The following is a 23510-nucleotide window of genomic DNA, read 5'->3' on the forward strand; positions in this document are numbered from 1 at the left end:
AAAAAAAAAAGAAAAAAAAAGTTATTTCCCCCCTACCCCAATGTCCTTCGATATAATCCTTGGGCCTTTACTGCCCAAGTCTGAATCTATTGTGGGATCCACTCAAAAGCGGTAACCTATCATAACTAAAAGATACTAAAAAAAAGTTTGTTGTACATGAAAAGCCTCCGACAGAATATAAACTGTACATAGAGCGAGAGAATAGTAACGCAGAAAAGTATACGGTGGTATAGAAAGGCCACGTCTGTTGGATGACTTGCAGCAACAGACTAAAAAAACAAAAAAAAACAAACAAAACATGGTGGGGATTAAGATCTCCTCGCACCCCAACAGAAAACCAGCAGATGTGACGTAGACTGCAGCGCCCATGCACATCTAGTGGAGTGTTCCTTTAAAGCATCTCTATAAAAGTTCATATAAAAATAACCCAAGGCAATCTCTATGTAAAAGACGACTTCCAGTGGTGACGGCGACCTCCTCTGGGAATTCAGTGGTAATCGGGTTCCTTCAGGTAGCTAATGGTTATATGAAAGGCTTGCAGCTGCTATGTACTGTGAGCAGAGGAGACCAGGTCTCACAGGAAGACCACCCTTCTCTACCATTTATCTGTCTTTAGACCCCAGTTTTTCAATCAGTTCCTGGAGGGGGGCCAGCTCTCGGCGGTCGATCAGGTTGAATTCCTGTGTGAAAAATGACAAGAAACAGAAATGAGCAACAAGTATGTGGGCAGGGTTATACAGAGCTCAGCATTCTCCTTGTGCCCTGCGTCCACTTATTCACAACTTGTGTGTGACATGTCAAGGCTCTCTCGGCATCCCTTACGATCAATTCCACGCTTCTTGATCTGTCCCATACAAGCTGTGGTGTGAGCCATGAAAGTTCTGGTCCGTGCATGTTCCTTCACAGCTTGTATGTGACAGGTGAAGGAGCATGGAATGATTGTAGGGAAAGAGCCATGACATGTGAAAGACAATCTGTGAATAAGCAGGCAAGTGGTGGTGGACTGCTCATGACGTTGTGGTACAAATGAACAGAAAGAAGATTGTCAGGGGGTGTGGCCACACAAGCCACGCCCCCGGATCTGCAACATAGCATCCATGAAGGGAGGAGCAGCATCAGCTTGCAGTGATTAGTTCTAAAAAGAACAAAGTAATAACTGAAAACAGTAATATGGATATGAGCTTTTATCATTTTTTGATGTTATGTTGATGTAAATAGATTTTAATTTCCTCAGAGTAACCCTTTAATTTCAAGGGCATGCCAACACTTAAATGTTTCCCAATTATCCAATTAAGGGTGAAGGTGTTGGGAAAGTCTATTGCGTGATTTAATAATAGTTTTTATTTCTATAGCGCCAACATATGCCACAGCACTTTACAATTAAGCAGGGACATGTACAAACAATAAAAACAATACAACGTATCACATTTCACCAGTTCCAGGAGGAGTGAGGGCCCTGCTGGCAAGCTATATGGAAATAGGGGGACACAATAGGTAGAACGGTGACCAGAAAAATGCCCACAGGAAAGCCCACAGCCATGAATGATTCTTACTAATGAAGTCCAATCTGGAACAAAGAGCAATAGGGTCTTATCTGGTTTAAAAAGAACAAGTGAAAATAGGATATGCTCACCGGATGGGGTTGTGACAGTCACAATCCCCACAAATAATAGCTTGTTGATATAGTAAATCCACATTGCCAGGGCTCCAATGTGATAGGAGACCAAGGGTGTTTTAATGCGGTTTTTATTTGTCAACGCGTTTCGAAGTATTTTTACTTCATATCACACATTATTTTTGTGTAGTCTTTTATGTGATCTTAAAATGAAGTATTTTCTTTTGCACACATTTCTTCACACGGTGACGTGGTACCTTGGTTATGTGATCAAAGAGGACTTTTTTTTTGGCCTCCTGAATGTGTTGCCCATTTATTGTCGCATTTTTGCAAGCTGTACTCCATCATTGTGGTTTGTCCTGATGTAGTATGAATATTTCAAAACACATTGACAAATAAAAAAAAGCATTAAAACACCCCTGGTCTCCTATCGCATATTGGACCCCTGGCAGTGCGGATTTACAGCCACCATCCCTCTAAGTTTGCAAGATTTTTACTAAGTCATTGGCCACCATTTTATAGGAAAACCAATGAAGACATCAGTTGCTCTAACTATAGGTGCCTAAATTACGTGGGCAAATGGTGAGATAGGGTGTAGCCTTTATACGGTAATAGATGACACTATGATTCACCCCAATCATTGGTAACACTGCTAGAGGGGGTATGCTGGTGAGAATATACTTCCATGTGACTATGTATGCAAAGACTGTATAGATTACCGGGAATAGCCACCATGGTCATCCTGATGGTGCACTACAAAAAGTCTTCACATAAAACAATATTTACATTTCTATAGAAGTCTACGAGCGACCATCGGGGAGGTTCTCATAGGTACATCTGTGCTCTCACCTGTACAAAGAAGATGAAATGTTTAAACGAGGTGTTGAGATGTGCTTCCTCCTGTAGCTGCATAACAGAGTCAAAGTGCTGGTGGTAGATGTGAGCGTACACCCGAAACAGGCGCTTCAGTATGGTCTTTGCCACGGACATGAAGTTCTTGGGAAAAGGGACACCTGTGAGCAGAGGAATCAGAAAGACTCGTATCATAACGGCATGACGTGGTACTAAAACACAAGAAAGGATAGATTTCATCTGGCACTGCACAATCCCTGTGAAGATGCAGAAAGAACATGACCAATGCAGTGCGTTCTACAGATATTCGGCTGTAACGTATTTTTCGGACTATAAGATGCACCTAGGTTTTAGAAGAGGAAAATAGAAAAAAATTAAGCAAAAAATGTGGTCACAATGCACTATTAAGGGGGAGAAGGCCTGCTGTTGACACTGGTCTAGGGGTAATATCCCCCAATTCTGATAATATCCCCCATCCTGGTACAGTATATATGCCCCCCCTTCCTATTATATGTGGCCCCTCATCCCCATCCTGGCCTGCATGGCACCCCTCATCCCCATCCTGGCCTGCATGATCCCCCTCATCCTTATCCTGGCCTGCATGATCCCCCTCATCCTTATCCTGGCCTGCATGATCCCCCTCATCCTTATCCTGGCCTGCATGATCCCCCTCATCCTTATCCTGGCCTGCATGATCCCCCTCATCCTTATCCTGGCCTGCATGATCCCCCTCATCCTTATCCTGGCCTGCATGATCCCCCTCATCCTTATCCTGGCCTGCATGATCCCCCTCATCCTTATCCTGGCCTGCATGATCCCCCTCATCCTTATCCTGGCCTGCATGATCCACCTCATCCTTATCCTGGCCTGCATGATCCACCTCATCCTTATCCTGGCCTGCATGATCCCCCTCATCCTTATCCTGGCCTGCATGATCCCCCTCATCCTTATCCTGGCCTGCATGATCCCCCTCATCCTTATCCTGGCCTGCATGATCCCCCTCATCCTTATCCTGGCATGCATGATCCCCCTCATCCTTATCCTGGCATGCATGATCCCCCTCATCCTTATCCTGGCATGCATGATCCCCCTCATCCTTATCCTGGCATGCATGATCCCCCTCATCCTTATCCTGGCATGCATGATCCCCCTCATCCTTATCCTGGCATGCATGATCCCCCTCATCCTTATCCTGGCATGCATGATCCCCCTCATCCTTATCCTGGCATGCATGATCCCCCTCATCCTTATCCTGGCATGCATGATCCCCCTCATCCTTATCCTGGCATGCATGATCCCCCTCATCCTTATCCTGGCATGCATGATCCCCCTCATCCTTATCCTGGCATGCATGATCCCCCTCATCCTTATCCTGGCATGCATGATCCCCCTCATCCTTATCCTGGCATGCATGATCCCCCTCATCCTTATCCTGGCATGCATGATCCCCCTCATCCTTATCCTGGCATGCATGATCCCCCTCATCCTTATCCTGGTGTGTACAGCCCCCCTCATCCCCATCACACTGCACATAAAAAAAAAAAGAATATAAACACTCCTACTCACCTTCCTTCTCTCTCCTCCAGCGCTGTGTCCTGTCTACCCACACTATTCTCATGTGAGCCGCGCATGGCGTCACTGCCATGAGCGGCTCACAAGGAGAGATCAGCTGCCAGAAGTCACTGCTCCCTGTACACACAGTCCCAGCATGGGATCCATGGGTGTGGAGAGGGGGTGAATATTTATGCCCTTTAATAGAAGGCACAAGAGATTGCCCGGTAGCAGCAGGAGCCGCACTACGGATACACTGTGTGCTGCTATTAAGGAGCACTGAATATTAATTTTCTTTAGCAGTGGGGACAGTGTAGGCTGCAGCAGGCGACTGCTGCCTCCTGTGCCCCGCTGCCCCCACATAGTGTGTATGTTTGTGTAATAAATATATATATATAAAATTTGAGGAAAAAAGTGCACCTCGTAGTCCAAAAAATACGGTAATTGCCATCTCACTAGGACATGCCTTCATGCAGGGACCTCACTGATAAGCAGGCGTTCTGTCTAGTGTTATGCTGTGACTTGCTTTAGCAGGAATCCCCTGCGTTCCATGTGGATTGGCTGTAGATAAGCCCCCATATACAGCTGTTTGTTTGGCTGGCAGCGATCTCGTCTGACTCTCCCAAAGATGGTGCACTCGCTCTGCCCAGAGCGCCAGAGTTCTCAGAGAGCCGCTGTCAGACATCTCTGGCGGAGTCTTATCCTTAGAAAAAAAAGAGGGTCAGCAGTCCAAAACCAGGCATGCCGGATAAGCAACTCCCCTGACAATCATACATCAGGGGCCCATTAGGCTTTTGTGTACCCATTAGGGGCACACATTAGGGGCACACATTAGGCTTTTGGCTGAACTCATCGACCAACTTTAGTCTAATGTGTGGGGGACTTTACTGTACTTGAGCTTTCATTTTAAGGAATATACAATTATTGTTTTAGCCACATAGAAGATGTGATCAGTCGACAAACTAACCTTTGCTCACCCACTTAATCGCAGCCCTGATTACACAGGCCAATGACTGCTGGGCTGATTAATGGCCTGTATAAAAAAGGGCCTTAAAAGCATCACAATTTTATTGCATTCAATTCACTAATACATGGAGCCCTATCCGCTAACTGGAGTAGGAAGGGACTTTGGCTGACAGGTATGTGAATAGACCATACAAGAACTGTATACTTCTTACCAAACACTGCGTTCAGCAGGAAAGTGGAGAAGAGACGCTTTTACCTAAAAGGTTGTCCAGAATTTTTTAAGTAAATGGTCAAATAGCAGAAAATGCAATAAAATAATTCGGTCAGGTTCAGACGGGTAATACAAAATCTGTAAGGTGCTCTGTATTTCCATTTTTCCAGTCTGTATATCATCGGGATTATCATTTTTTGACTTTTTTTTTTTTATAAAATATAAAAATAAAAGTGAAAGGCTCAAATCAATTTCTATATAATCTTTACAATGGATCCGTTAGAAACACATGGGATATGCACAATGTCTTACACTCAGTCCATGTGAAAAAAATAGTACTGACCTGCACCTTTCCTTTCACCCACATTGGTCATTGTCTGTTTTGTACACACAGTCTCCCCAAAAAATGGTCGTCTGACTGCGGCCTTATTTCACCTAGTAAATCCCCGAATACTCAAGTAGTCCCCTGATATTTGTGAACAGTCCTGTAGGGATGACACGTGGACCACCCAGTCATTGGCTGCTGTCTTCTTCTGCACCTTAGTGGCCATGGCAGGCTTTATGACCTATTCCGCAGAGTTTTTACATGCCAACTCAGTGGAAGTGCTATAGAGGCTGGGGTGTAGTAGTTCTGGTCATTTTATCGCATTCCTCGCTTTGTGGTCATTTTTTACTAATCCTGGCCAACAAAATACCATAAACGAGGTTATAATTGTCCATGTTAATCTATGACCCATGAGTACAGCAGGCCGCCCACAACCATCCAATATACAGTTACATAGGTTGAAAAAAAAAAAAAAAAAAAAGACCTAGGTCCATCAAGTTCAACCTTTCTCCACCAATTATACATTTTGTCACTAAATTATCTTTAGTGATTAGATCAGACATCTACCAACTCTCTTGCTTAATGGATCTTTGATCAATCCTGTGGACAATGTAGGAGCTGATATTTTCCATAATGTGCATACACGGGTCACAGCTGATGACTGCTGGATGGCCAACGCCATCGGCTTGCCTTTCAGCTATGTACTAATCCTGGAGTTTACTTCTGATTGACAGTAATCCAGGATCTTGCCTAAAGTCTGAGTGTCGGGTTTAGCCATTTCATACAGAAAAATTACCTAGGACGGTAGAAAATTCCTATACTGATCTTGTGTCAACACTTGCTACTAATGATCAATGTTTGTAACATTATGGTACCGTAAGTAAACTTCTTCTTGGCTCAAACTTTTGTCCGCTCATGAAAGTTTTGATCGGTGACAGTCCTGAGACCTTCACCAACAGCTGCATCAAAGAGGAATAAGAAGTCCGCTGAGCAGTGGGCCCCTTCAGCTGAGTTTTTGGCTCATCTCTCAGAGAGGCTGGGTTAGGGGGCTACGGGCCTACAGAAACTATACAAGTCAGTAGACCACACTGCTCACGTCTGGGTGGCGAGTGGAGCAAAGCTGATCACAGCGCTTAGTTGAGTTCTTCACCTTCATTCTAGAGATTGCGAGTGTCTAAAGACCAGGGACCCCCATCAATTAATATTTTGGACATGTCACATGAGAGATTTTGTGGTTTTATGTATATAAAGCTTAACCCCTTAGTGACCACGCGCAATTTTTCACATCTGACGTGTCACTGTATGTGGTAATAACTGGGATGTTTCAACATATTCCAGTGATTCTGAGACTGTTCTGTCATGCCACATTGTACTTTATGGTAATTGTACATTTACTTCAAGTTTGTGTGTGAAAATATTTGAAATTTGACAAACCATTCGAAAGATTAACAATTTTCATATATTGAATACTTATACCCTTAACCCTTTAAAGTCACAGACAAGTTTTCGATTGAGTTTTAATTTTTTTCCACTCCTTTTTCAAATTGCCATACCTTTCATTTCTACACAGACAGATGAGGGCTTGTTTTTATGGGACAAGTTGTAGTTTTGAATGACATCATTTTATCATAAAGAGTAAAGGAAAAATGGTATAAAAATTTCAAGTGCTGTGATATGGTGAATATACAGCAATTTAACCATTGTTTTTTTTTTTTTTTTAATGACATTAAGTGTGCATTAAAAATTTCCAGGAAACAGGATTTTACCAATCAGCTTGATTACCAAAACACCAAACACACATAGGTTTTTACATAGGTTGTATATTTGATAGGGGTCACTATTTTCCGACACCTGATCCGAGCTGGTGATTTTATTGATACAATTTTGGGATACATACTATGATTGATTGCTTCTTATTCTTTTTTTTTTCATTATTGTGGCAACCAAACTGCCCCCCCCCCCTCCAAAAAAAAAACAAAAACGCAATTCTGGTGTGGTTTCTTCCCCTATTTACAACATTTAACTTTTCTGGACGCAGTGATACTAAACATATATATGTTTAACTGGGGAAAAAAGGGGATGGGGGAGGACTTTAATGTTAAAAAAAAAAAAAAAAAATTCCCTCTCCTTTTTACTATATTTGTTAGGGGACTTGAACCTTCAATCAATTCTACTATAAAAGCAAAACAGAGTTCACCATTAAGTCCAAAAGCCTGCTGATGAACTCAGAATACAACTGGGAGAGCTAACCACAGATCTGTGGATTTAACCTTCAACAAGTCCTTCAGTCTCATCATGTAATCCCAGACAGACTATGTTGGGTTCAGGGCTCTATAGGACCATATCATTACTGTCAGGATTCCATTTTGTTCTTTACAGTGAAGACCGTTCTTGATGACATTGTTTTTTTTGTCCTGCTGCAGAATAAATTAGGAGCCAGAAGCCTCCCTGGTGCTATTGCATGATGATTACATGTCTGCCTGTATTTCTCAACATTGAGACCACCATTTAATGAATAACATCCCCAAACTTGCAAGGAACCCCCACTATGCTTCACTGTTGCCTGCAGACACTTATTATTGTACAAATCTCCACCTTTTTGGCAAACAAATAAAATTGTGTATAATTGAGGCCTGTTTACTTGTCGAAAGAATGGCCTTTTGTACACAACTATTCTATGAAAACAACTGAACTTTATATGGGTGTAGCTGGGTCCCTCTGGTTGCTGACAGTTCTGACATAATGGCACTGAACATGTTATTTTGAAGTGAAACATTATGTGTCTCATCCGCTGCACCCTCAACATTGTCTATTTCTTGATGCTTTGTCAAAAAAAGCTTCAAACCCCAATTTGCTTTGAAATATTTGCCTGGGAGATATGTTGCTAATACAGTATACTTCCTTCCTTGTGTTTTGTTGCTGTGCTCAGTCTTGCTATATAGCGTATAACCTGTGACATGAGACCATCTTTCACAACCTCACCTTTGCAGCAGAGTTTGGCTCTTCCTCACCCAGTTTTTAGCCTCCTATGCAGCTGTTTCTGTTAATGACGATTTTAACCCAAATATGAAAATGATGATATTATCATCTGTTGGTATGATTGGTTACTCACACACCTGACAATCCAAAAAAGACCTCACTTTGTGCAAGAGTTCGAAGAACTGTTGACATTTTTAAAGCAAAAGGGTGATTTGATTTAGATTTCTCTTTTGTTCACTCACTTTGTATTTTGTTAAAAACCTGTAAAAAAACTTTTAAACAAATGTATTTTTGAAAGCACTCTCTTTGCAGAATTTTTTTCACACCTGTCTAAACCTTTTGCACAGTACTGCAAACAGACCATATAAAATGCAGCAGTAATACATCAGTGACATATGATTGCAGTAATCTCACACAGCAGGGTTCTAGTCTATTTTGTGTTATACAGCTTTAGCCAATCTATCCCGCTTCTTAATTGTGACAGCTAACAGGGAGAAACCTATTACAAGCAGAAGGCAGAAGAGAAACTAAAGCTGCATCTCACAGAGTACACAGGAGAACCTGCATACAGAACTTACAAAACTATAGGAAGGCAGAATAACCCAGGGGAGGTTTAGACCTGTGACTAATCATTGCAAGGATCAAGTACAACAGAAAGGACATCTTCAGCACAACCACGTATGGGGAACATACGGAGGAACAATATCCTGACGTTCACAGCAAGTTAAGAGATTGACCTCCTGTCTGCACAAAACTGGGCATCACAACAGCTGCCCATAATAAAGTGATCCGGGATGAAACAGATTACTCACCTACAATATTGCAGGTGGGATGGCATTACTCAAGATTACCCATAGTACATTTTTAATGACCCCATTTACCCATAAAAGAGGCAGCAGCATACTGGGCCCATATAAAGCACCGGGCATAACAGAAAACACAGTAAAAGAGCAAAACTAGTATGAAACTAATCCGACTATCTAGAAACCAGGCAACGTCTTTAGCTTCATGTGCACATTGCTGTGACTCAACTTCCTATTGGGAACCACAAGCAAATTACGCAATTAGACATTTTTATAAGCAAAACACGAGATTGGCTTCTGCCACTGTCAGCAGGCGCTGGAAACCTCATATCCCAAGTGAAGTTCCAGTTTAGAACAACTTTAAGGCTGTGTGCCCACGATGCGTTTTTTTTTTAAGCGTTTCCGCAGCGGCAATTCCGCTGCAGAAAATGCTTACATACGCTTGGCAGAAGGTCTGCTATGTTCCCCAATGATAATCCGCATGTGCTGTGCACATGCTGCGGAAATTTCCACTGCGGATTATCATTGCGGAAAAATACGCAGCACTACCAATTATTTTGCGGAAGCATTGCGTTTTCGCCGCCATTGACTTGCATTGGAACGAATGGAATCTGCATCACTACATACGGATTCCATGCGTTTCAATGTGCGGATGGTACTCTGGTCTGGAGGAGAGGAGACTCTCCTCCGCACCCGGGTACCATAGAACCTGTAAAAAAAAAAAAAAAAAGAACAAAAATAAAAAATAAATATCATACTTACCTTCTGATGGCCCCCGGTGTCTTTGTCTTGGCTTGCCGGCAGATGGCAGTGGACTCAAGGACCTGCCATGACGTCATTTAGTCATGTGACGGGTCACGCGACCACTGACGTCGGCAGGTCATTTCAGTGTACCGCGAGCTGCCGGCAAGCAGAAATGCATCGAATAAAGACACCGGGGCCATCAGAAGGTAAGTGCGATATTTATTTTTTTACCATTCTTTCGGTCAAAGTATATAAATCCATGCCGGTTGCATGGATTTATATAGTGTGACCAAGTTGTCAAGCACTTTCCAAGTGATGCTAAAATCGCTTGGAAAAGCGCTTGTCAACCCGCATGCGGAAATGCAAGTGAAGAACGCTTCACATCCGCATGTCCCTGGCAGGAAAACACATGTACAATCCGCATGTACAATCCACATGTGTTTTTTCTGCCAGGGAGATGCAGAAATGCTCAGGAAAAAATCCGGAGCATTTCTGCATCGTGGGCACATAGCTTGTAACACAATCCCCCAAGTGTCAGAACATTTCCCTACAAGCAGTATAAAACTATAGTCCATATATACAAACCACGTACGATCTCACATGGAGGCAAAGAGACTTCTGGAGAAATAACGGATGTGTATTTACATGGAATACAGAATTAGAAAATAACTATCTAAAATTGGCCTTATATTATATTTTGGGGCATTTCATTTTTTTTGTATGACCAACCACCCCCTTAAAAAAATAAATAAAAAAAACCTTTAATCTATTCAGGTTTTCTCAGTAGCCACCAGGGAACACAGAATAGCAAGTCATTTGTTAGCTTTGCTGTGTAGACTGTGACAGGATCTCCAGAGGATATAAGTTGCCCATATTCATAAGATGAATGTTGAAAGAGACTACTATTGACAAACATTTTTTTTGTACTGTTGTGTCTCAGGTCTTCCCTGACAGCAGATGTTAAGGGAAGCGAAGGGTCAGCCATGTTTAATCTCTAATTAAAGGCTAACTTTAAATGATGAGCTTAAGTGAGCTGCTGGAGGCTGAAATAAAGCAGATTACGATCACAATACACCCAGGTTAGGCTCGTTATGCAGCACCTTGTAACAACCTGCAAGGCCTGAAGACTGGAGAAAGTCTATAGACTTCCACTGATCAGAGTTGCCAAAAAGCACAAAACTTCCTGCTGTTACATGGGCACAACAGGAAGAATGTGTTTCCAATATGGCCGTCCTCATGAAAGATTTTACTAATAAGAAATTGAAGCAACATTAATGAACTGTAATTATTATATGAGACAAGTAATCACAAGAATCATAGTCTTTAAACCATGGATGGAGATTAGTCTCACCGGCTTGTTACTACTTGCACAAGAATGAAGACAAGGAGTAGAGCAGACATTTACATCATCTCCAGTCTGCACCTAGGAAACTTTCAGGTCGGGCAAAGCGGAGTCATCCAAGCATGAGGTAGTGGAGCGGCGGGAGAAGCTGATGGGCTATGGCTACGTCATACCCTTATACCCTATGAAAGAACACATGCCAAACATCTCCTAAGAGCCCAATACAGCGTCTTCATGTTATTACAGGTCAGGGTGCTAAAAATGGACTAGGGCACTAGACTGTGCCCAATCCATAAGTGGGAAACCGACATCTGTTGATCAGATACCACATCAGCCCTTGGGTGATGGATGTCCCTCACGATGGATGTCCCTCACGATGGATGTCCCTCACGATGGATGTCCCTCAGGCACCCGGTACAGCAGATAAAACAAGACGACGACACCAAAGTAGAATCCCACCTCGAAGTACGATATGAAAAGAAATTTGGTACTCAAATGATGTATAAATTATTATTTTTCAATGCAACCCACACATTTCCTATTACGTTTCGGTCACAGGTGATTTAGGCAGAGGCGCTAGTGGACCAGTGGATACCGGATATGGAGACAACACATTAGTAAGAAACTTATAAATGTACTTTCTCCATTACCGGTTTCCACTGATTCACTTTAACTTTTGGATCAGTTTCGCTAGTGAATCTGACACCAAGTTTTTGCTACTCCATCTGAGAGCAGCATGATGCAGGGGCAAAGATCCTCATTCCAATGATTTGTCACTTACTGGGCTGCTTGCTGCAGTTTTGATACAATCATCGTTTTCTCTGCTGCAGTTATAGCAGTGCTCTCAATGCGGAGCCCTGTATAACCCCGCCCACACCACTGATTGGCAGCTGTGTGAACACTGTGCATAGGCAGAAAGCTGATAATCAGTAGAGGTAGTAGTAGAGTAGAGCGGTTGGACAACTTGGCAGCAAGCCATGTAGTCCTCTAGTGATAATCTCCTGCTGATAAAACAGTGATTTTATAAAGATACACTAAGCATCTCTGAGTGACACATCGCTGGAATCAGGGTATCTACACCTACATTATGCTGCTTGCAGATTATGTGTCAAATATCTGGTGACAGGTTCACTTTAATAAGAAACAAGTATATGAAATGTGTGGATTGCAGTAAAAAATCATCCCATATCATTAGCGTGCCAAGTTTCTTCTCATATAGCCTTGATTGAAAGGACCTTTTTCTGGTACACACATTAAAGAGGTTATTAAACCAATGTGAACACAGTCCTATATGTTAAATAAAATGCATCTCATTCGCCCGCTCTGACAGAGATAGAGAAGCGACTGTGCAGAGAGGGGGAGGAGGTGAGTGCTGACCATCACTTAGAGGAGTGATCCTGTGCCATCTGCCCACAGTTTTACACTAAATATCTCTTATGGTAATGTGGCCTGTGAGGATCAGACTGTCTTCAGTGGACACAGCTGAAAACCTCTACAACCCAGGGCGTGCCCCCCATAGTGTGGGCTCAGCGGGCACATCTCCCCCATCACTGCTGCTGGGATCAAGTAAATGTGATTGACATTAGTGCTGTGGTCTCCTGTAGTCAGTCACGTCTCAGTGACTTTACAGCAGCCTCCTGGCACTTGGTGCACTTACTGAAATGTCTGCATTCACTGCCTGTACTTAACCCCTTCCCACTTCTTCCAATTTTTGTGCTTTCATTTTTTCTTCGCCTTCTTCAAAAGGCAATTACTTTTAATCACTGTGGACATAGCCATGAGGTTTTATTAGTCTGCAGGAGGAGTTGTAGCTAAACCATTCATTTTACCATATAATGTACTAAAATTGGTAAAAAAAAAATTCTAAGTGCAGTGAAATGGCATAAAAAACATAATTCTGACATAGTTTCTTTGGTCTTGTTGTAACAGTATTGATTGTGAGGTAAAATTGATCTCCAGGACAGTACAATTATGGCAAATCTAAACTTATATAGCTTTTTCTTTTTTAGTTTAGACGTCATCTTCTGGGTATGGGGCCGGCCCAGCCCTCCCGCACCAGACATGCGTCATACATATACAGTGAATGTCAGGAAGGGGTTAAGCCATCTGCCATATTCTGCAAACAGCAGCACTGTCTCAGTCTCACTTTTTACAATGACCACATTTCACAGCAGCCGACATTGACTGAAACAACAACAGCTGGCAGCTGTCGTGCCCATTTGGGTGCGGAGCTTTTTTTGCATAGATCACAATGTGAGGTCGGGTGGCCGCATGTCCACAACTGTAAAACAGCCGGCAGATGCCCAGAGACAGCTTGTGACTCGACGGGCAAAGGTCACATATGATACGGTGCCTGTGAAAGAGGAACCAGAATAGATGGCAGCCTCACTTCAGTCCAGGGGACAATTTTCATTCTACACTATAGTAGCAGTTGTCCACACACTGGTTATATACAGTTATATGAAAAAGTTTGGGCACCCCTATTAATCTTAAGCTTATTGTTTTATAAAAATTGGTGTTTTTGCAACAGCTATTTCAGTTTGATATATGTAATAACTGCTGGACACAGTAATGTTTCTGCCTTGAAATGAGGTTTATTGTACTAACAGAAAATGTGCAATCTGCATTCAAACAAAATTTGACAGGTGCATAAGTATGGGCACCTCACCAGAAAAGTGACATTAATATTTAGTAGATCCTCCTTTTGCAAAAATAACCGCCTCTAGTCGCTTCCTGTAGCTTTTAATGAGTTCCTGGATCCTGGATGAAGGTATTTTTGACCATTCCTCTTTACAAAACAATTCCAGTTCAGTTAAGTTTGATGGTCGCCGAGCATGGACAGCCCTCTTCAAATGATCCCACAGATGTTCAATGATATTCAGGTCTGGGGACTGGGATGGCCATTCCAGAACATTGTAATTGTTCCTCTGCATGAATGGCTGAGTAGATTTGGAGCGGTGTTTTGGATCATTGTCTTGCTGAAAGATCCATCCCCTGCGTAACTTCAACTTTATCACTGATTCTTGAACATTATTGTCAAGAATCTGCTGATACTGAGTGGAATCCATGCATCCCTCAACTTTAACAAGATTCCCGGTGCCGGCATTGGCCACACAGCCCCAAAGCATGATGGAACCTCCACCAAATTTTACTGTGGGTAGCAAGTGTTTTTCTTGGAATGCTGTGTTTTTTTGCCGCCATACATAACGCCTTTTTGTATGACCAAACAACTCAATCTTGGTTTCATCAGTCCACAGGACCTTCTTCCAAAAAGAAATTGGCTTCTCCAAATGTGCTTTTGCATACCTCAGCCGACTCTGTTTGTGGCGTGCTTGCAGAAACGGCTTCTTTCACATCACTCTCCCATACAGCTTCTCCTTGTGCAAAGTGCCTTGTATAGTTGACCGATGCACAGTGACACCATCTGCAGCAAGTTGATGCTGCAGCTCTCTGGAGGTGGTCTGAGGATTGTCCTTGACTGATCTCATCATTCTTCTTCTCTGCCTTTCTGATGTTTTTCTTGGCCTGCCACTTCTGGCCTTAACAAGAACTGTCCCTGTGTTCTTCCATTTCCTTACTATGTTCCTCACAGTGGAAACTGACAGGTTAAATCTCTGAGACAGCTTTTTGTATCCTTCCCCTGAACAACTATGTTGAATAATCTTTGTTTTCAGATCATTTGACAGTTGTTTTGAGGAGCCCATGATGCCACTCTTCAGAGGAGATTCAAACAGGAGAACAACTTGCAAGTGGCCACTTTAAGTAGCTTTTCTCATGATTGCATACACCTGGCTATGAAGTTCAAAGCTCAATGAGGTTACAAAACCAAAAAAAGTGCTTTACTAAGTCAGTAAAAAGTAGGTAGGAGTATTTAAAACAAGAAAATGATAAGGGTGCCCATACTTATGCACCTGTCAAATTTTGTTTGAATGCAGATTGCACATTTTCTGTTAGTACAGTAAACCTCATTTCAAGGCAGAAACATTACTGTGTCCAACAGTTATTACATATATCAAACTGAAATAGCTGTTGCAAAAACACCAATTTTTATAAAACATTAAGCTCAAGATTAATAGGGGTGCCCAAACTTTTTCATATAACTGTAAGTATGTTGTGTCCCATTCATGGGAATGTGCTGCTCAGTGTACACATCTGCCCTTCTAAGACCAAGTCAACAATACCTGCAATTATCTGTAGCGTGTATCCCCAGGAACCATTACACATGTCTGAGACATACAGAGGACAAAGCCAAGAAACACAGCGGGGATACGGCACACACCACGTCCGCTGGCCATACACATCGCATACACAGCTCTCCAGGCGCTCTGCCCAATGTGTTATTGGTAGAAAGAGGGGCGCAAGCTGCCGATAGACCCCTCTGACAGAGTCTTATCTCCCAGGGAACACAAAGACCAGGCGGATGAAATCCATCTGTCCTCATCATCTCCTATCGAGGGAGAGTCGGGAGGCTCCATGCACATTAGATAAATGGTGAACTTTAGTTTAAAGGCCGCCAGACGGATTAGAATGAAGCAGTCCGAAATTGCCAATATCGGCCAACAGTAATGTGCACGGGGGCCTCCCGACGCGTCACCAACATATGTCAGGGAAGGATCAGGCTTGTTGATTTCCAACGGCCGATCCATTTGTTCCCTAGAACAGAGGTCCCCAACCGCCGGTCCGCGGACCAGGACCGGGCCGTTGGGGTTTTTCAGCCGGTCCACGGGGAGAGGGGGCCCCTCCAGCCTCCAGCAGGGCCGCCATCAGGGCATGACTGCCCTGACTCCAGTATGGGGCCCGGCCGGTAGGAGCCCCCTCGGAGCCCCCCTCTTGTGCGTCTCTCTCCTCATGGGGCCCCCGGCCGCATGCTAAGCGCCGGGTCCGGGACATCTTAGCGCTGCGCTGCTGCGGCAGCAACTTCATGATTCCCCTGACTTCCGGTCATGTGACGGCGCCGTCACATGGCCGGAAGTCAGGAGAACCTGGTGTCAGCGATTTGGACGAGCGCCAGGATTCTGCAGGGATCGCATGGGGGTAAGTATAACAAGTTTTATTTTTTTTTAAATACAATTAACTAGGAGTGGGGGGAATGGGAGATGCGCACGGAGAGATGCGCACGGGGGGGTGGGTGAGAGACGCGCACGGGGGGGTGGGTGAGAGACGCGCACGGGGGGGTGGGTGAGAGACGCGCACGGGGGGGTGGGTGAGAGACGCGCACGGGGGGGTGGGTGAGAGACGCGCACGGGGGGGTGGGTGAGAGACGCGCACGGGGGGGTGGGTGAGAGACGCGCACGGGGGGGTGGGTGAGAGACGCGCACGGGGGGGTGGGTGAGAGACGCGCACGGGGGGGTGGGTGAGAGACGCGCACGGGGGGGTGGGTGAGAGACGCGCACGGGGGGGTGGGTGAGAGACGCGCACGGGGGGGTGGGTGAGAGACGCGCACGGGGGGGTGGGTGAGAGACGCGCACGGGGGGGTGGGTGAGAGACGCGCACGGGGGGGTGGGTGAGAGACGCGCACGGGGGGGTGGGTGAGAGACGCGCACGGGGGGGGTGGGTGAGAGACGCGCACGGGGGGGGTGGGTGAGAGACGCGCACGGGGGGGGTGGGTGAGAGACGCGCACGGGGGGGTGGGTGAGAGACGCGCACGGGGGGGTGGGTGAGAGACGCGCACGGGGGGGTGGGTGAGAGACGCGCACGGGGGGGTGGGTGAGAGACGCGCACGGGGGGGTGGGTGAGAGACGCGCACGGGGGGGTGGGTGAGAGACGCGCACGGGGGGGTGGGTGAGAGACGCGCACGGGGGGGTGGGTGAGAGACGCGCACGGGGGGGTGGGTGAGAGACGCGCACGGGGGGGTGGGTGAGAGACGCGCACGGGGGGGTGGGTGAGAGACGCGCACGGGGGGGTGGGTGAGAGACGCGCACGGGGGGGTGGGTGAGAGACGCGCACGGGGGGGTGGGTGAGAGACGCGCACGGGGGGGTGGGTGAGAGACGCGCACGGGGGGGTGGGTGAGAGACGCGCACGGGGGGGTGGGTGAGAGACGCGCACGGGGGGGTGGGTGAGAGACGCGCACGGGGGGGTGGGTGAGAGACGCGCACGGGGGGGTGGGTGAGAGACGCGCACGGGGGGGTGGGTGAGAGACGCGCACGGGGGGGTGGGTGAGAGACGCGCACGGGGGGGTGGGTGAGAGACGCGCACGGGGGGGTGGGTGAGAGACGCGCACGGGGGGGTGGGTGAGAGACGCGCACGGGGGGGTGGGTGAGAGACGCGCACGGGGGGGTGGGTGAGAGACGCGCACGGGGGGGTGGGTGAGAGACGCGCACGGGGGGGTGGGTGAGAGACGCGCACGGGGGGGTGGGTGAGAGACGCGCACGGGGGGGTGGGTGAGAGACGCGCACGGGGGGGTGGGTGAGAGACGCGCACGGGGGGGTGGGTGAGAGACGCGCACGGGGGGGTGGGTGAGAGACGCGCACGGGGGGGTGGGTGAGAGACGCGCACGGGGGGGTGGGTGAGAGACGCGCACGGGGGGGTGGGTGAGAGACGCGCACGGGGGGGTGGGTGAGAGACGCGCACGGGGGGGTGGGTGAGAGACGCGCACGGGGGGGTGGGTGAGAGACGCGCACGGGGGGGTGGGTGAGAGACGCGCACGGGGGGGTGGGTGAGAGACGCGCACGGGGGGGTGGGTGAGAGACGCGCACGGGGGGGTGGGTGAGAGACGCGCACGGGGGGGTGGGTGAGAGACGCGCACGGGGGGGTGGGTGAGAGACGCGCACGGGGGGGTGGGTGAGAGACGCGCACGGGGGGGTGGGTGAGAGACGCGCACGGGGGGGTGGGTGAGAGACGCGCACGGGGGGGTGGGTGAGAGACGCGCACGGGGGGGTGGGTGAGAGACGCGCACGGGGGGGTGGGTGAGAGACGCGCACGGGGGGGTGGGTGAGAGACGCGCACGGGGGGGTGGGTGAGAGACGCGCACGGGGGGGTGGGTGAGAGACGCGCACGGGGGGGTGGGTGAGAGACGCGCACGGGGGGGTGGGTGAGAGACGCGCACGGGGGGGTGGGTGAGAGACGCGCACGGGGGGGTGGGTGAGAGACGCGCACGGGGGGGTGGGTGAGAGACGCGCACGGGGGGGTGGGTGAGAGACGCGCACGGGGGGGTGGGTGAGAGACGCGCACGGGGGGGTGGGTGAGAGACGCGCACGGGGGGGGTGGGTGAGAGACGCGCACGGGGGGGTGGGTGAGAGACGCGCACGGGGGGGTGGGTGAGAGACGCGCACGGGGGGGTGGGTGAGAGACGCGCACGGGGGGGTGGGTGAGAGACGCGCACGGGGGGGTGGGTGAGAGACGCGCACGGGGGGGGTGGGTGAGAGACGCGCACGGGGGGGTGGGTGAGAGACGCGCACGGGGGGGTGGGTGAGAGACGCGCACGGGGGGGGTGGGTGAGAGACGCGCACGGGGGGGGTGGGTGAGAGACGCGCACGGGGGGGGTGGGTGAGAGACGCGCACGGGGGGGGTGGGTGAGAGACGCGCACGGGGGGGGTGGGTGAGAGACGCGCACGGGGGGGGTGGGTGAGAGACGCGCACGGGGGGGGTGGGTGAGAGACGCGCACGGGGGGGGTGGGTGAGAGACGCGCACGGGGGGGGTGGGTGAGAGACGCGCACGGGGGGGGTGGGTGAGAGACGCGCACGGGGGGGGTGGGTGAGAGACGCGCACGGGGGGGTGGGTGAGAGACGCGCACGGGGGGGGTGGGTGAGAGACGCGCACGGGGGGGGTGGGTGAGAGACGCGCACGGGGGGGGTGGGTGAGAGACGCGCACGGGGGGGTGGGTGAGAGACGCGCACGGGGGGGGTGGGTGAGAGACGCGCACGGGGGGGTGGGTGAGAGACGCGCACGGGGGGGTGGGTGAGAGACGCGCACGGGGGGGTGGGTGAGAGACGCGCACGGGGGGGTGGGTGAGAGACGCGCACGGGGGGGTGGGTGAGAGACGCGCACGGGGGGGTGGGTGAGAGACGCGCACGGGGGGGTGGGTGAGAGACGCGCACGGGGGGGTGGGTGAGAGACGCGCACGGGGGGGTGGGTGAGAGACGCGCACGGGGGGGTGGGTGAGAGACGCGCACGGGGGGGTGGGTGAGAGACGCGCACGGGGGGGTGGGTGAGAGACGCGCACGGGGGGGTGGGTGAGAGACGCGCACGGGGGGGTGGGTGAGAGACGCGCACGGGGGGGTGGGTGAGAGACGCGCACGGGGGGGTGGGTGAGAGACGCGCACGGGGGGGTGGGTGAGAGACGCGCACGGGGGGGTGGGTGAGAGACGCGCACGGGGGGGTGGGTGAGAGACGCGCACGGGGGGGTGGGTGAGAGACGCGCACGGGGGGGTGGGTGAGAGACGCGCACGGGGGGGTGGGTGAGAGACGCGCACGGGGGGGTGGGTGAGAGACGCGCACGGGGGGGTGGGTGAGAGACGCGCACGGGGGGGTGGGTGAGAGACGCGCACGGGGGGGTGGGTGAGAGACGCGCACGGGGGGGTGGGTGAGAGACGCGCACGGGGGGGTGGGTGAGAGACGCGCACGGGGGGGTGGGTGAGAGACGCGCACGGGGGGGTGGGTGAGAGACGCGCACGGGGGGGTGGGTGAGAGACGCGCACGGGGGGGTGGGTGAGAGACGCGCACGGGGGGGTGGGTGAGAGACGCGCACGGGGGGGTGGGTGAGAGACGCGCACGGGGGGGTGGGTGAGAGACGCGCACGGGGGGGTGGGTGAGAGACGCGCACGGGGGGGTGGGTGAGAGACGCGCACGGGGGGGTGGGTGAGAGACGCGCACGGGGGGGTGGGTGAGAGACGCGCACGGGGGGGTGGGTGAGAGACGCGCACGGGGGGGTGGGTGAGAGACGCGCACGGGGGGGTGGGTGAGAGACGCGCACGGGGGGGTGGGTGAGAGACGCGCACGGGGGGGTGGGTGAGAGACGCGCACGGGGGGGTGGGTGAGAGACGCGCACGGGGGGGTGGGTGAGAGACGCGCACGGGGGGGTGGGTGAGAGACGCGCACGGGGGGGTGGGTGAGAGACGCGCACGGGGGGGTGGGTGAGAGACGCGCACGGGGGGGTGGGTGAGAGACGCGCACGGGGGGGTGGGTGAGAGACGCGCACGGGGGGGTGGGTGAGAGACGCGCACGGGGGGGTGGGTGAGAGACGCGCACGGGGGGGTGGGTGAGAGACGCGCACGGGGGGGTGGGTGAGAGACGCGCACGGGGGGGTGGGTGAGAGACGCGCACGGGGGGGTGGGTGAGAGACGCGCACGGGGGGGTGGGTGAGAGACGCGCACGGGGGGGTGGGTGAGAGACGCGCACGGGGGGGTGGGTGAGAGACGCGCACGGGGGGGTGGGTGAGAGACGCGCACGGGGGGGTGGGTGAGAGACGCGCACGGGGGGGTGGGTGAGAGACGCGCACGGGGGGGTGGGTGAGAGACGCGCACGGGGGGGTGGGTGAGAGACGCGCACGGGGGGGTGGGTGAGAGACGCGCACGGGGGGGTGGGTGAGAGACGCGCACGGGGGGGTGGGTGAGAGACGCGCACGGGGGGGTGGGTGAGAGACGCGCACGGGGGGGTGGGTGAGAGACGCGCACGGGGGGGTGGGTGAGAGACGCGCACGGGGGGGTGGGTGAGAGACGCGCACGGGGGGGTGGGTGAGAGACGCGCACGGGGGGGTGGGTGAGAGACGCGCACGGGGGGGTGGGTGAGAGACGCGCACGGGGGGGTGGGTGAGAGACGCGCACGGGGGGGTGGGTGAGAGACGCGCACGGGGGGGTGGGTGAGAGACGCGCACGGGGGGGTGGGTGAGAGACGCGCACGGGGGGGTGGGTGAGAGACGCGCACGGGGGGGTGGGTGAGAGACGCGCACGGGGGGGTGGGTGAGAGACGCGCACGGGGGGGTGGGTGAGAGACGCGCACGGGGGGGTGGGTGAGAGACGCGCACGGGGGGGTGGGTGAGAGACGCGCACGGGGGGGTGGGTGAGAGACGCGCACGGGGGGGTGGGTGAGAGACGCGCACGGGGGGGTGGGTGAGAGACGCGCACGGGGGGGTGGGTGAGAGACGCGCACGGGGGGGTGGGTGAGAGACGCGCACGGGGGGGTGGGTGAGAGACGCGCACGGGGGGGTGGGTGAGAGACGCGCACGGGGGGGTGGGTGAGAGACGCGCACGGGGGGGTGGGTGAGAGACGCGCACGGGGGGGTGGGTGAGAGACGCGCACGGGGGGGTGGGTGAGAGACGCGCACGGGGGGGTGGGTGAGAGACGCGCACGGGGGGGTGGGTGAGAGACGCGCACGGGGGGGTGGGTGAGAGACGCGCACGGGGGGGTGGGTGAGAGACGCGCACGGGGGGGTGGGTGAGAGACGCGCACGGGGGGGTGGGTGAGAGACGCGCACGGGGGGGTGGGTGAGAGACGCGCACGGGGGGGTGGGTGAGAGACGCGCACGGGGGGGTGGGTGAGAGACGCGCACGGGGGGGTGGGTGAGAGACGCGCACGGGGGGGTGGGTGAGAGACGCGCACGGGGGGGTGGGTGAGAGACGCGCACGGGGGGGTGGGTGAGAGACGCGCACGGGGGGGTGGGTGAGAGACGCGCACGGGGGGGTGGGTGAGAGACGCGCACGGGGGGGTGGGTGAGAGACGCGCACGGGGGGGTGGGTGAGAGACGCGCACGGGGGGGTGGGTGAGAGACGCGCACGGGGGGGTGGGTGAGAGACGCGCACGGGGGGGTGGGTGAGAGACGCGCACGGGGGGGTGGGTGAGAGACGCGCACGGGGGGGTGGGTGAGAGACGCGCACGGGGGGGTGGGTGAGAGACGCGCACGGGGGGGTGGGTGAGAGACGCGCACGGGGGGGTGGGTGAGAGACGCGCACGGGGGGGTGGGTGAGAGACGCGCACGGGGGGGTGGGTGAGAGACGCGCACGGGGGGGTGGGTGAGAGACGCGCACGGGGGGGTGGGTGAGAGACGCGCACGGGGGGGTGGGTGAGAGACGCGCACGGGGGGGTGGGTGAGAGACGCGCACGGGGGGGTGGGTGAGAGACGCGCACGGGGGGGTGGGTGAGAGACGCGCACGGGGGGGTGGGTGAGAGACGCGCACGGGGGGGTGGGTGAGAGACGCGCACGGGGGGGTGGGTGAGAGACGCGCACGGGGGGGTGGGTGAGAGACGCGCACGGGGGGGTGGGTGAGAGACGCGCACGGGGGGGTGGGTGAGAGACGCGCACGGGGGGGTGGGTGAGAGACGCGCACGGGGGGGTGGGTGAGAGACGCGCACGGGGGGGTGGGTGAGAGACGCGCACGGGGGGGTGGGTGAGAGACGCGCACGGGGGGGTGGGTGAGAGACGCGCACGGGGGGGTGGGTGAGAGACGCGCACGGGGGGGTGGGTGAGAGACGCGCACGGGGGGGTGGGTGAGAGACGCGCACGGGGGGGTGGGTGAGAGACGCGCACGGGGGGGTGGGTGAGAGACGCGCACGGGGGGGTGGGTGAGAGACGCGCACGGGGGGGTGGGTGAGAGACGCGCACGGGGGGGTGGGTGAGAGACGCGCACGGGGGGGTGGGTGAGAGACGCGCACGGGGGGGTGGGTGAGAGACGCGCACGGGGGGGTGGGTGAGAGACGCGCACGGGGGGGTGGGTGAGAGACGCGCACGGGGGGGTGGGTGAGAGACGCGCACGGGGGGGTGGGTGAGAGACGCGCACGGGGGGGTGGGTGAGAGACGCGCACGGGGGGGTGGGTGAGAGACGCGCACGGGGGGGTGGGTGAGAGACGCGCACGGGGGGGTGGGTGAGAGACGCGCACGGGGGGGTGGGTGAGAGACGCGCACGGGGGGGTGGGTGAGAGACGCGCACGGGGGGGTGGGTGAGAGACGCGCACGGGGGGGTGGGTGAGAGACGCGCACGGGGGGGTGGGTGAGAGACGCGCACGGGGGGGTGGGTGAGAGACGCGCACGGGGGGGTGGGTGAGAGACGCGCACGGGGGGGTGGGTGAGAGACGCGCACGGGGGGGTGGGTGAGAGACGCGCACGGGGGGGTGGGTGAGAGACGCGCACGGGGGGGTGGGTGAGAGACGCGCACGGGGGGGTGGGTGAGAGACGCGCACGGGGGGGTG

At 53.1% G+C, this 23510-nt stretch overlaps 1 protein-coding gene across 1 annotated transcript in view; it reads right to left on the reverse strand.

Annotated features, from left to right (window-relative positions):
- Window positions 1-251: 251 nt before the first annotated feature.
- MOB1A (MOB kinase activator 1A) overlaps window positions 252-23510 on the reverse strand; it is a 40086-nt gene continuing 16827 nt past the window's right edge. The window contains exons 5-6 of the mRNA XM_073653574.1: window positions 2465-2628; window positions 252-680 (exon numbers count right to left, since the gene is read on the reverse strand). Of these exons, the coding sequence (XP_073509675.1) occupies window positions 603-680; window positions 2465-2628 (242 nt within the window). The 3' untranslated portion in view covers window positions 252-602. The remainder of the gene's footprint in view (window positions 681-2464; window positions 2629-23510) is intronic.

Source organism: Phyllobates terribilis, unplaced genomic scaffold, assembly GCF_046119375.1.
Source record: "Phyllobates terribilis strain yellow unplaced genomic scaffold, ASM4611937v1 Scaffold_11__3_contigs__length_659146591, whole genome shotgun sequence".
In the NCBI taxonomy this organism is placed as follows: domain Eukaryota; kingdom Metazoa; phylum Chordata; class Amphibia; order Anura; family Dendrobatidae; genus Phyllobates; species Phyllobates terribilis.